General features: G+C 42.0%; 2 protein-coding genes across 5 annotated transcripts in view; one reads left to right on the top strand and one right to left on the bottom strand.

Annotated features, from left to right (window-relative positions):
- The first annotated feature begins 3,182 nt into the window (after positions 1 to 3,182).
- socs1a (suppressor of cytokine signaling 1a) lies at positions 3,183 to 5,721 on the top strand. The gene is made up of 2 exons (XM_061750259.1): positions 3,183 to 3,341; positions 4,569 to 5,721. The coding sequence occupies exon 2, from the start codon at positions 4,620 to 4,622 to the stop codon at positions 5,238 to 5,240; it is 621 nt and encodes a 206-aa protein (XP_061606243.1). The 5' UTR covers positions 3,183 to 3,341; positions 4,569 to 4,619; the 3' UTR covers positions 5,241 to 5,721.
- A 2,361-nt stretch (positions 5,722 to 8,082) lies between these two features.
- The window catches only part of clec16a (C-type lectin domain containing 16A), a 32,255-nt gene continuing 25,612 nt past the window's right edge, over positions 8,083 to 14,725 (bottom strand). For all 4 annotated transcript variants that reach the window (XM_061748113.1, XM_061748114.1, XM_061748115.1 and 1 more), the window contains 4 exons: positions 14,638 to 14,725; positions 11,255 to 11,425; positions 11,032 to 11,169; positions 8,083 to 10,331 (listed from right to left, as the gene is read on the bottom strand). The exon at positions 14,638 to 14,725 is cut by the window's right edge and continues 117 nt beyond it. In XM_061748113.1, the coding sequence (XP_061604097.1) occupies positions 9,754 to 10,331; positions 11,032 to 11,169; positions 11,255 to 11,425; positions 14,638 to 14,725 (975 nt within the window). In that variant the 3' untranslated portion in view covers positions 8,083 to 9,753. The remainder of the gene's footprint in view (positions 10,332 to 11,031; positions 11,170 to 11,254; positions 11,426 to 14,637) is intronic.

Raw genomic sequence — 14,725 nt, 5'->3', positions numbered from 1 at the left:
CCCACTCATAAAGGAAGTCTACAAACTATGCCCACTCATCTCATACAGATGACACACATTCCACTCATTTTATACTGTATATATGACTCAGCTTTACATGGATAATGTCCTGTGCTTCCTTGCACTTCAAGCTTTTCAAATAAGGAGGAAAGGCTGATGTTCCCATGAATTTCCAACTGGTTTCTGTTTCACTCTGAGAGTAAACTTTACTCTGAGCCAGGAGAAACATCCTCCTGGAACATATACATATAAATATATACACACACTTAGGGACCTCTCAGATAAAGCGTTACTTGGCAATGGCCGTGCAGAGCTTTTTCACAGCCAATCACATTTTTCTGCACAACTATATCCATCCCGAACTTGCTACAGTCATCAGAATCAGAATCAGAATCAGAATCATCTTTATTTGCCAAGTATGTCCAAAACACACAAGGAATTTGTCTCCGGTAGTTGGAGCCGCTCTAGTACAACAGACAGTCAATTTACAGAACACTTTGGAGACATAAAGACATTAACAAAAAACAACAACAAACAACAATTGTGCAAAAAGATGCAGAGTCCTCAGTTCGAATGGCTAATATCGCAATAGTCCGGTGCAATGACCATTGTGCAAAGGGCACTGAGACAAGATAAGATAGACAAGATAGACAAGAACAGTGCAGTCTACTTCAGCTTATTTTGTGGAATGTTGCTGCGTGGGCCACAAAGCTCCAAACAGTGTTTGTAACCTTGTACATATTGTATTTCTGCCTGTAAAGAATGCTACTGTCAGCCACAGTAAAACTGAAATTAAACCTTTCAATAACAATTTTAGAAAGAGCTCTTTATTAGACCTTATTAGGGTGTGAAGGTACATCTAATGTTGTGTGCAAGCTATTTATATATAACTACATGCACTGGACTAATGAGGGGAAAAAGGGAAAAGTTAGGATTGTTGTAGAATTTGGTGGCATAAATGAACAGTAATTAAAGTGGTGAGGCATTTTTAAACACCTTGTTTGACTTTGTCAAACTTTGAAAACAGCTGTACTGCTTCTCATAAGCCTTTGAAGTTCATGGAAGTAGTCCACATTTTTATTTTCACATTTAGAGGACTGCATATGTTTACGGTTTACTACATAACAGATCACAATTAGATGTTAAGTCAAAAAATACCCCAGTAAATTCTTTAAACCTCCTCCAAATCATCTGTCGAAAGTCACTGAAATGCTGCTTCTCTTTTCCCCGCAGCTCTGCCTCCACTTCCTTAATAGTTCAAACGATACATTCACCAAGTGGTTTGACAGGCTGGATTTTGGATCATAAATTCAAACAGCAAAAAAAAGGAGACATGGCTATAGTTACCATATCTGACATTTAATCTCTCAGTACTCACACTAAGTAGATAAAGGTCATGTGAACTGAAAGTGAAAGTTTGGAAGCATGTCATGGTTTGTAAATGGTCATAATGAAAGCATAATCTTCCCTATAAAATAACAGCACTGCATGAGGTGGAACTAGGAACATTCAAATACTGTATAAAGAAATATGACCGAAAGGGGATGCTGAAACAAGACCAAATACAACAGTTGCACATGGTGACAGCTAATACAGTTGCTCAAGTGTGGAGTAGGGTGGGGATGTACTGTACATCCTGCAGCGGGTTGATGTGTAAAACAAAAGAACCAGGAATATTGCACTGTATAGTGCAAACAACAATTTCCCTTCAGTTACATTCCTTGTCACTGTTTAATGACTGTGAAGGTTTGTTGTATTTACAACCGAACCACGCAGACACAGCTTCAAGGAAGAGCTCCAGCTTCCAGACAAGCGCACGCAATTCCCACACTTAAAAAATAAATAAATAAATAATTGGTGCTTTGTTTGCTCTGCCGACATCTGTTTGTACATTGAACCATCAACTTTTAACGACTTGTTAAACATTGTTTCACAATTGAATGAGATCATAAATGTATTCCAACTGCAAAATACTCCCAGAGATCTTCATTAGGCCTGCATATTCTATGAGAAAATACAAATATAATAATGCTCAATTATTAATGACACTGTCAGAGAGCTATTTAAGTTACAATACTGTATATCTTTTAATGTGCAGTCATATTGTGACATGCATCAAAAAATTCAATGTAGCTAACGAAGCTCAGTAGGGTGCAGTGCAAAAATGTTGATATAAATCATGCATGGATCATATTAGATGCTGGTGTGCCTTATGCTATGGTCAATGTCAATCAATGCATGCAGTCACTGATTTCTTTATTGGACGTATTCTCTGCAGTGTTTTGAACACATAACCCACAACAGGTCATGTGTGCACGTGCTCCGTGAACAGAATGAGCACACGCACTCTCCTGTGTCGGTACCAATTTCATAGAAATGAAACTTAAGGAATAAACAAGCAAGTAATTCAAATACATGGCAAAGACAGCCTGGCAAAACATCTGGCGTCGCACTGTTTCAAATTACTGATTACAGCAGACTTGTAAAACCTTCTTCCCCTCCCTTCTGCTGTATGACTGCAGGGCTTTGAGACTAGCTCTATATAATAAATAAGATTATCCATCAACATGTGACTTGAGCTCAAACCTTCTCAGTCATCCATCCATCCATTTTCTGAGCCCCTTCTCCTCACTAGGGTTGCAGGTGTGCTGGAGCGCATCCCAGCTGTCATCGGGCAGGAGGCGGGGTACACCCTCAACTGGTTGCCAGCCAATCGCAGGGCACATAGAAACAACCATTTGCACTCACATTCACACCTACGGGTTATTTATTTAACATAAATTGTTTTTGTACATGAGGGGGAAAATCTATGGTCAATGACCAAATCCCTTTACAATGTTTTGTGCAAATGGGTTAGGTTTTTGTGTAATTAACTGCTGAAATATAATAATTGTAAATGTAATAATTCTGCATTCGAGGAGCATATAGGTTAATTTCAATTATGTTAACAAAAGAGGGATGCAGTTGACATAATTACAGAAATAGGGAGAAAAGAATAAGTTTATTAATGGTGGCCTTAAGCACAAACCTTTACATGTATGACTATTCATCCATTTTAAAAAACGTCACCTTCCTCTCAATTAAACGTGCAGCTGTCATGCGGCGTTTGTGGTTGAAACTCTTCCAATAAGCACGCAGCTTGACGCGAAACGATAGAGGAGTTTCACTTTCGTTTTTGAGTCGTTCGCCTTGTTATTCGTGGGCTGGGCTACGCAAGGCAGACTTATAAATAGGCAAGCGGCGTCTTCGCAAGGCAGTTAGCCGTGTTTGGGCTGAGAGAGACAGAGACGTAACTGTGCCTAGACTGGATTGCACGTTTGGAATTTAAACGAAACAAAACGGTAAGCCTCCTCATGCTGGATATCTATTCGCTTTTGTCTTTTTTTTTTAGACTCGGAGAGCCACATTGTGAGCGCGTCAAAGGGAAGATAAAACAGATCGTTGCCTTGAAGCATTCGAGCTGTGAACGTGAAATAACACCCGACTTCAAAGTATCTTGTTAAAAGTGATTCGTATTTATATAGCACAAAGTGCTTCACGCGGTTTAACATACAGAATCACAACCATTTTTCACTAAACAGTTTCAACACAAACGATATGGAATGCCTGCCTAAACAAATGCAGCTCATAATGCACACAGTGTGTAATAAGTATACTTTATTGATCAAAAGACCGTTGACAGATTTAAAACAAAAAAAAAAGACAGAGTAATATACCAATTTATAATGTAGCTGTGGAATTGAGAACATTTAGCAATTAAGAGCCATAGAAACAAACGACTCAATTTAACGCACATACAGTGTTAAAAGATTGTGTATTGAGTTACATGGGAGGGCAACATACTTGAAATATCTTTCAGTATTTTATCGTAAGCTTCGTCTCAATGCTGCACCATTTCAGGATAATGACTAAAACTAAGTTGTAGAACTGTACTGCATTATGGTGAGACCTAAATAAAAGTGGCCAAAATATAGAACAGTATTAGAAATGCTTTGCCACAAATGTTCAATTAATACTGAAAAAGTGAGCATTATAATCCTCTGTGCAGAAACTGCACAGGTGTGTCACAGGGAAATTATCCAATTACACTTAATTGGTTTGAAAATTATTTCCTACGAATAATGTATCTTTTTTCATTTATCTGTGACAGACAGAATTGTTAAGTGTTCTTCCACTAAACCCGTGTATTCATCATTATTTAAGTTTTACCGTTCATCAGTTTGAATTATCTTTGGATCTGATTTGGTTATGCAAGTGTACTGTATCAGTGTGTCTCAGTGTGGTACTAGTGATACGTGGGCTGCCTCTAGTGGTATGCAAAAGAATCACTCAAAATTGTTCAAGCTGTGCATAACATTAGTGGCTTACATTTATTTTTTAAATCCAGAACAGTACAGTTCAGCTGTGTTTAACTAAGTACAATACTTTTGCATTGAATATTTTAGAGCTGTTTGTTTTTAAGTATTTATAGGTAAAAATTTTGAGAACCGCTGTTGTAGATCTTTGGTAATTCCGTGTGATCTGCGATTCGTGAGACTGTACTGACCTTTTTCTGATGTCTCTTTCAGGGTGCCATTGTGGTGGTCAGAAATGGGAGAGGGTTTGGGGCCTCCTGTAGGATGGTAGCAAACAGCGCGGCAGACGGCAAGCACAACTTGTCAGGCTCGTCGAGCTCCGAATCTTCCGAGTTGGAGCAACTTCAGCACCGGGCCGCACCGAAACCCAAGCTGAGGTCTGCGTCCACGCCATGCAGGTACCTGACCCACTTCCCCACGTTCAACTGCAAGGAGGACTGCAGGATCATCACAGACACGGCGGCCAAGCTGGAGCTGAGTGGCTTCTACTGGGGCCCTCTGGGAGTGGACGAGGCCCACCAAATGCTGAAGGACGCCCCGCTGGGCAGCTACCTCATCCGGGACAGCCGGCAGAAGGACGTCTTCTTCACACTGTCCTATCACGCCAAGAGCGGGCCGGTCAGCGTGCGCATCGACTACAAGCGGCAGAAATTCTCTCTCACAGGCAACGAGCGCACTTTCCCCACTCTCTTTGCCCTCTTGGAGCATTACACCCACTCCCCCAAGAGGAGCCTGAGGGTCCCATACAGAAAATGGGAGCCCACCCTGCAGGAGCTTTGCAGAAGGCGCATCATGGCGCTCTGCGGCGGAGGGAGGCAGGTTTTGGAGCTGCCCCTCACCAATGTCGCCCAAGGCTTCCTGTTGGAATTCCCTTACAAGTTATGACCTTGTTATGTGTTAGTTTGACATTCACCGTTTCAGAAGGACGCTGCCACACGGTGGCCAAGTGTGGAACTGCATGGTTCTCCATTGAGTTCACTTTAACTTGCACAAAATGTGTTCCATTCATGAGGACACATAAAGTGATTACCTCCAGAGATGGTGAGGTGGAAGAACACTACATATGTCATAAAAGGACCATAATAATAAAAACAATAGTGTGCGCTTTCTTCAGTACTACTTGGAATATGGATGTGTGGTGGAGAGTGCGCTTGAAAGCAGGCGCTGCCACGTGATTAAATTCTGTGGGAGACTGCAATACTCTGTTATCCTAATGTTTACATCACACATGGATGGTACTGAATGTGCTGCAGTAGTTTAGAGCTACCCTCTAGTTCAGCTATGTCTGCCAGGCAGATAGATACATTGGTCAAAAACTATTATTTTATATAAAAATGTGTTTTGAATTAAAAAAACTGGAAGTACATGCTATGTCTTGTTTCTTTTTTTCTGTGGAGAAATGTTTAATAACAATCACACATTGTATTGTGACCCTCCCTGTCCTTCAACAATCACCCCAATGATTCATTTACAAAGTGACAGGTGGGTGTGGCTACTTTAGAAGTACTGAACTATGACACACACACACTTACCAGAAATGGGAGCAGCAGTGACACAATGTGAGTGTCTGAATTTATGAATGGAGAAGTCAGATTGAAATCTCAGGAGGAAGTTGGAAATGTTGGGGGCTTGTGTCTGGAGACAACAAATGTCAAGATTCAATTTGAATAAGGGGATTTTGACTGTAAAAGGCTGAATTGAATACAATAAATGTGAAGAGGTGAAAAGCTTGACGTATGTCTTATAGTATTTAAACCAAATTGATTAGCATTCAAACACAAAACTTATGTCTGACTTGTCTGTGGAGAGTTGAGTCTAGACTTCAGTGTACCTAACAGGGATTGGCAAACATAACAAAACATAGTTCACTGGTCATCACAAAGGCCACAGAAGAGACATCACCATGCACAATTGTGCAAAGTTCATCTGGGAATATTGTCCATACTCTCACAAATGTGGACCATTGATAGCAGATGGGATACACCAATGTGGACACGTTATTTTTACAATAAATTAATTTCGTGTCGCACTAAATTTCGTCAACATTCCACACAAGACCTCAGTTTAAGTAAGCGTCACAAGGACTTACTATAGTGTGATTTATTTATTTTTTTATTTTTTGCAGCACTTAGGATAAGCAGCGTCAAGGGGTGTTAATGGAAGAACATATGTTAAGAATGTACATCAGAAGTTCAAATCGAGTTTTAATATTCAACTGTCGCTATTAACAGTGGTTAACTTATTTTGATACTTGTATGGCTGTTAAGAACATCCATCCATCAATGATCCATACTGAATATCCTGTTCAGGGTTGCAGGAAGCTGGAGCCTATCCCAGACTGTAGAGACAAACAACCATACACACCTGGAACAGAACCCATGCCCCCTATGTACACGGTAATCAAGCAAATACACCACTACACTATCAGTAACTGTGATCATTGAGATTGAAACAAATGGGAGGTCTACAGTGTTTGACCTTGCACTGCATCAAAAAGCATCACATCTGAGGGTCGATCAAATAAGACGTGATAGTTCGGGAACACATTCTTTTCCATAATGAAAAATATTCAATTATTGGCTCCTTTTATAAGGAAGAAATGTCATACTGCATTTCTAATTACACTTTTTTCAGTCATTTTGCGTGCTGCCATAATCGTACCTTACTTTATGAGATTATTCTTGTAATTCTCTGTGAATGCAGTTGTTTCGCAAGAGAATTCAATGTATGCGTCTTTGCAAGGTCTTGAAAGAATCAGACACTGAGGCTTAGGCTTAAACACTTAGGCTTTGCTGTTTTTGTTTGCATATCATTTTTTATTCCTTCACCCATGGCTCAATTAACATTGGAGTAGCATTACAAAATTGCCACATAGGCAAGAAGTTTTTCCTGTCCCCGACTGCAGTTCAGCGCCAGTTTAAGATTTATAGCAGTCCCACTGCTACAATGCTTAGGACAATATACGCTATTCATGGCTTCACTTCAGTTTCTCAAAACGGAATCTGTTCCTAATAAACCACGCCCAAACCACTTACGAAAACATTGAACTCCTACAGTAGGCATTTGTGCAAGCCAGGGGAGGTTTATTCAGAGGGCCGCACTGAACTAAACTGCATTCAGGAACAGAAAAAACTAAACTGCATTCAGGAACATTCAGGAACATAAAAACTCCCACCTTTTCAGTGCTGTTCAAATGTCAATTGGCAAGCCACGGGGGGTGGAATAATATGCTTACAAAACCAGCATAAAGCCAAAGCTACCACTGCTGATGGCCTCAAAAAGGAACTATATTGTGACTTTTGGAACAACCTGTATATGCAGTAGCCTATATTGTCTCAATATGTATGAATTCTTAGCTAGTCTTTTTTTCTGTCCTATTGGAGCAGACACTGAATTTTATTTCACTTTATCATTTCTTTTAATTTGTTTCCTTAACTGCTTGGAATCAACAGTCAAAACTTCCCTCTCATGGTGACACCATGGCAGTGTAGTACTGATAAGACATGTCATCGGAGTGCCCGGAACACATTCACACGTGCACAAAAAGACTTCCTTGAAGACAGGAAGACCGATATGATTAAGAAACACATTTGCTGATGTCACTGTTCTCTCTGACACGCATACACAGAGCATACACGTGATGTTCGCTGACTGACATACTCTATATTCAGTTTTGTTTTACCATTTGTAGATCTTTTTGTCTGCAAATCAAACGCTGCAGTCTCAGTGTTGTTAGGTAGAATAATTTATTGCAGCTCTTTATTTATTCCTCTGTTTCAAAATCATTAACAATACTTACATTTTTAAAAGGCAGAAGCATTTACAGCGCTCACACACACGCACATACACTACAATCAGAGACGACGTAATGGCAGCTTGTCATGGCATTTTCAGGTAGATGTTGCCAAGGCGAGATCTCTAAGATGGAGAACAAAAGTGCCTCCAGATATTCCAGTGCCTAAATGCTCTTTCTGCCAGATTTCTTTAAGCATACCCTCACGATTACTGCGGTGCTATTCACAGCAGCAAGATGGGGGTGGGGGGGAGAATATTGCTCTAAATTTCTCAATTACTAAATCAACTGTAAGTTGATGATGAACAAGTCAGATGATGGCACAGAAGATGAGAGATGGAAAGTCAATAATCCTTGATTTTACAAATAAAGCCTTAAGACAGAAAGCTCTTTTTAGCTTTTATTTGCTGATGCCGCAATTGGAGGGAGAAGCTGTGGGTTACATTCGTCTTTGACCACAAAAACCTTTAATCTTTTACTGTTTATTGCAGTTATAAAGATCTGCTCAGCAAAAACACAAGCTGTTATGTTAAATAATGGGGACTTTGCTAGTCACTGTAATCAGGCCTGATGAGAATATCTTTTAATGAGCGGTAATGTGTCATCTTGTGAAAAAAATTTCTGATATTCTTGCCATTATCTTGATGGTTAAACTGAGCTCAGGTCAGCTCTGTGAAGGAGAATTAAGCAGATACATTCAATGAAAGACGGCTTCATGTGACACAAGGTTGGACAAAAGACCAACTTGTTAAACCACCAATTAAACCACTTACAGTAGCGTGCTGCTACAGTGTAATCTTCATTCTTGCTCTTTCACATGACAGGCTTATGATCTTACTGTGCCTGCCGGCTTCCAAATAAAGCACACGACAAGGAATCATGTGAAACTAAAGATTACATTTGCAGATATGAGTGATAATACACGCTCAACCGTCTTTAACTGTTCCCCAAAAACTTATAAATGCTGCAAGCCCAATCCAGGAAGTTGGCTGGGATTTTTATTATTATTATTTTTTTTAAATGCAGGGCTATTTTGAAACAGAAGTGCAACATTAGCGTACTGCAGCTTACTTTCATACAAAAGCAACTAGTTCAGTGGGAAATAATGTTATTTCACATATGGGCTAATTAAGACGTAACCAGCACACATACATCCATGATGAATCCTTTGAGCCTGCACAAATACAACAGTGCATAAAAAGGCTTGTGCAGCAATGTGTATATATATTTTTCACAAAAATTCAGTGGCTATGTGAACATGAGACATAAAAAATAGATCAGATCTTTTAAAATCTCACATCAGCAGCAGTAACGCATGTTACAATCCCATCATTCAGGAGTTAAAAAAAAGCTGCTGGTTACACACTTTGACGCGTGCTAGAACTCATTGTATGCAAAACCGATGAACCCAAATGTGCTTTGAGCCTTCCATCAGTTCCGTCAGTGTGTCTTGATTTTCTTTGTGTGCAAACGGAAAGACTGACGTCACACACTACCTGCAGGTTGCAGCATGAAAACAGCCCAGAGCCAAACTGGGTGATTCAACATGTCAATGTAGTCTGCATGAGTGTGAAATGGTTCAAGTGCACCAGTAATAATGTGTTGTTAGTCCAGTTCGGGTGAGTCGGGTGTTTCCGTGTGCTTTTCCACATCTTCTGTTTCCGCTAAAGATTTTGAAGCTCTAGCTTCCTCCAGCTGCTGTGAGTTCCTCCCAACAGAGCTCTTACCCTCTGGCTCATCTTCACCCAGTGGATCCTCTATTGCGTCATGGGTGGCTATGAGTGCCTCCGTATTTAGATCCTCTTTTACCATTCTATCTGCCTCTGTGAGCTCTATCGGCGAGACTTCCGCCTCCTGCTCTCCTTTCCCTCCTTCCTCTCTCTCTTTATCACTCTCCTCATCCAGTCTCATGAGAAGGGAAGCAGGGGCAGCGAGGAGATTGGTGCAAGGGTGGAGGTGCGGCGAGTCCGCAGGTGGCAGCAACGTCAACGATTCCACGCTCAGCGTGTCGGTGTTACTGTCGGTGAGGAGGGAGATCGTGGGCTGGGAGGCCGGGGTGAGACTGGGGGCCAGTGTCGGCGGCGGGACTTGGGTCGAGGGGGCGCTCGTTAAGTCCACAGCGCCTACCTCTCCTTCTCCGCATGCTGAGGAGGGAGGGGTATTCTCCAAGAATGTGCAGTCATCTTTGGGTGGAAAAAGGGACCATTTTATTATTTCAGATGATGGCTCAGTTGATGAGTCGCTTTCATTCTTTCTCTTTGTCTTCCACTGGGATTAATAATGGCGGCCAGAATAAGGCTTGAACACAACAAATTAAAAAATACTGCTGAAAATGTGCTTGCACACAAAAGCAGTATTTCATTTTTCTGATTAAAATATAGTTAAAAGAATATCAGAGGGGGTTTCCGCGACTAGGCGGGGGCATTGTGTTGAAAAAGTTTCCGAAAATTATTCACCCCCCCCCCCAAAAAAAAATCAGTCAATAAAAAACATATTTTCCGACAGTTGTGCAAATCTATTGAAAATGTAAACATTTAAACATAATAGTTAAACATAATCAGCTTCAGAATAAGTCTCTAACAGAAAAATGTGGAAAACGTGAAAAAAGTGGTGTGAATATTTTCTGGTGGCACTGTATATGCATTGAAAGGCTTTGCTTGGTTATACCGATTAATTCATCTATATTTATGGGCGTGAATTCTATCCGATGCTCTGCAGGCATGGGGAAGCAGAGGAAATAAAGCCCCACTGTTGACTGAGTTGAATGAGAAGTGTTTTCTCGAGTAACCGCTATGCTCCAAGAGAGTTTCGGCCCCTTTGTGCTCCAATGTATACAAGTGTGTCTCTACATTTGTAAGAAATGTATGTGCATGACTGTTCTACCTGTGGGGCTCTGAGCAGAAATTGTGCTCGTCGTAACAGAGTCGCATCGTCCTGTGCTTCCACTCCCACTGGAGGGAGTTGAAGGGGAGGAGAGAGGAGAGGGGGGGTGTTGTGATACACAGTGAGCCACCGCAAAGCCTGTGGACGATCCACGTATACATTAACACACAGATGCATGAGACACAGATTATCATGAAATCAAGGCTGAACACCACAGCGTTACCTGGGACTTTATCAACAGAGGCGAAGAGTGCTCTGTTGGCCGTGGGGTCATTGGGCGCTCGTCTCGACTGCTCATAAAAACGGAAAGGGAGACCGCTGGGGGAGGCGTGGGCTGTCTGACCGAAACCCAGCACCTCTGTGGTACTTGGCTGCACAGGCAGGTCCAAAAGAGCTTTGTGATGAGATTTGACAGAATGTAAAAGGTACAGCAAATAAACTGCAAATGTTTGTGGTTGGTAGAAAAACTCAACTCACTTAAAAACAGAAGGTAGAGTTTGCAGTTAAAAAACACACAAACAAAGACTTTTTGTCATATATGCTAAAACTATCTGCTTAACCTGACAGCAGAATATTATTAAAATGATATTTTGAAAAATCATCCCTCTCTGGCCCATTTTATGCTTCTCATTTAATTTTAATTATTATTTTACCATTGGGCATGGTGAAACAAGAATAGCCAATGAGAGACTGTCCAAACAAGAGGCATAACCGAATAGTCTGTCAATCATTTGCTCACACGCACCGCCGCTCACGGAATCATGCGGGGACACATCGCAGACGCTCACAAAGGAGACTATTATAGTTTCTTGACCGGATTATATAACTATGGTTAGCAAAAAAAGTACAAAATAAGGAATTGGACAGCTCTCTTGCTAGAAAAATCAAGGGTAAGCATATGTAACGGTGGTGTCCGGTACGCAGACGGTTGCATATGGACGGCTGCATATGGCTGCAACCGCCGGCGCCGACATCACCGTTCTCACCAGCTCGTCAGGTAAGTTGATCACATCTCTTGTATTTTTAACTGATTGTACATTCTAAAAAATACAACATTAAAAGGGTAACACTTTGTGTTTGGCAATACTCCATCATGAATAAGTAATGCTCGCAATGTAGCTGCTGAGAACGTGCATTAGTGAACTGGAGTGTTTCTTTGAGCATAGATGCGAGGGGATTGAAGTCAGGCTACATTCAGATCTTGCTAGTTTTTGGTGCCCAGTAAATGTAGCAATCAAGTCATTAGACTGGCGAAACTGATTGTAAACTACCTCATCTCAAGCAGTGCATGGTCAGTGGGGATGTGCTTTGAACTAAGCTGCTAAAAATCGATTTTGTAAAAAGATAAAATAGACAAATAAACTCAAATAAATCAATAAAAACTCAATTCGGCAATGCCTGTGAGTACTGTTGAATGCGTTGCTGTTCCTTGTGTGTTAAAGCAGTTGTTTGAAGGTTTCTAATTACCTTAACATCCAGCCTTACTGTAATGTACAACAACAAAAAAATCTAATTCCAATTGGTCATGTGAGCTTAAATAAAATTTTACTCTTTGAAAACCTTTGACAAATTCATCAGAACTGAAGAAAAGTATACAACTTTTGGCCCATACTGAAAGCCTAGGCATCGTTATAAACACGTTTGTCTGTGTTGCAAATAAAACTGTGACTGGTGTTTTGCAACAACAACAACAAAAAAAAGAACATTACACCAGAGCAGTTACAGTGGCTTCTGAAGCCTACAAATGAATGAATGAATTTTACCATTAGATTTTTCAGGGTAGTGAAGGTTATAGTAGTTAGTGGCTCACTTTTATTATTTTATAGTAAGTCACATAGCCAATCACATCCTCCTTGATTAGAATGCCACCAAATGTTTAGAGCTCAGACAATCAAAAGAAGGATGAAGACGCGACTAATAAAAATTACCACTGTTTATTGTTACTGGTTAAGTCTAGTTTGGAACAATCCAAACAAAGCACATCAGGCAGCGGATGTTGAGCAATTCTAGCTTAGATACAAAATAAGACCGTCTTAATTTATCTTCCAAAACTTTCACAACAATTTATCTTCAAAGCTTTCACAACAACAAACAAAAACAAATTTTTTAGCAACATGACAATGTGTAAACAGAAAGAACACTACAGAAAGAAAAAGCTAATAGTGCTACATAACGAAATAATATGTAATAGGTACTGTAGGTGTGACCAAGCACTAAAAATGACCTGACTATTAATGGGGGTTAGCTCTGATTACTGTGATTTAAATAATGGAAGTGGGGATGTGCAGTGTTGTTTTCGTCCTGGCCGTGGAACAGTGGACCAGCTCTACACCCTCGGCAGAGTCCTCGAGGGTGCATAGGAGTTCGCCCAACCAGTCTACATGTGTTTTGTGGACTTGGAGAAGGCGTTCGACCGTGTCCCTCGGGGAGTCCTGTGGAGAGTGCTTCGGGAGTATGGGGTTCCGAACCCACTGATACGGGCTGTTCGGTCCCTGTACGACCGGAGTCAGAGTTTGGTCCCCATATCCGGCAGTAAGTCGGACTCGTTCCCGGTGAGGGTTGGACTCCGCCAAGGCTGCCCTTTGTCGCCGAATCTGTTCAGAACTTTTATGGACAGAATTTCTAGGCGCAGCCGAGGCGTAGAGGGGGTCCGGTTTGGTGGCCTCAGTATTGCATCTCTGCTTTTTGCAGATGATGTGGTTCTGTTGGCTTCATCAAGCCGTGACCTCCAACTCTCATTGGAGCAGTTCGCAGCCGAGTGTGAAGCGGCTGGGATAAGAATCAGCACCTCCAAATCTGAGACCATGGTCCTCAGTCGGAAAAGGGTGGCATGCCTTCTCCAGGTCGGGGATGAGATCCTGCCCCAAGTGGAGGAATTCAAGTATCTTGGGGTCTTGTTCACGAGTGAGGGAAGAATGGAACGGGACATCGACCGGCGGATCGGTGCAGCGTCCGCAGTGATGCGGACTTTGTATCGGTCCGTTGTGGTAAAGAAAGAGCTAAGCCGAAAGGCGAAGCTCTCAATTTACCGGTCGATCTTCGTTCCTACCCTCACCTATGGTCATGAGCTGTGGGTCGTGACCGAAAGAACAAGATCCCGGATACAAGCGGCCGAAATGAGTTTCCTCCGCAGGGTGTCCGGGCTCTCCCTTAGAGATAGGGTGAGAAGCTCGGTCATCCGGGAGGATCTCAGAGTAGAGCCGCTGCTCCTCCGCATTGAGAGGAGCCAGATGAGGTGGCTGGGGCATCTGATTCGGATGCCTCCCGGACGCCTCCCTGATGAGGTGTTCCGGGCATGTCCCACCGGGAGGAGACCCCGGGGACGACCCAGGACACGCTGGCGAGACTACATCCTTCGGCTGGCCTGGGAACGCCTCGGGATCCCCCCGGAAGAGCTGGATGAAGTGGCTGGGGAGAGGGAAGTCTGGGCGTCCCTGCTGAAGCTACTGCCCCCGCGACCCACCCGGATAAGCGGTAGAGAATGGATGGATGGATGGATAATGGAAGTGATTAAGTGTTCTTTCACTTTCTGTACACCTCATGTGATTTCATGTGAAAAGACTACTGTGAGGTAAAATAACGATGTTAATGCTGATGCATTCTCACCTGCTATTCTCTGCATTTTCATCCGTCGGGCCTGGATGCGACCTTTGGCCAGTCTCTGCTTGGCAATGATGCAGCGGATGTGGTCGGC

Source organism: Phyllopteryx taeniolatus, chromosome 16, assembly GCF_024500385.1.
Source record: "Phyllopteryx taeniolatus isolate TA_2022b chromosome 16, UOR_Ptae_1.2, whole genome shotgun sequence".
In the NCBI taxonomy this organism is placed as follows: Eukaryota; Metazoa; Chordata; class Actinopteri; order Syngnathiformes; family Syngnathidae; genus Phyllopteryx; species Phyllopteryx taeniolatus.
This window is presented reverse-complemented; position numbering and strand designations above follow the sequence as displayed.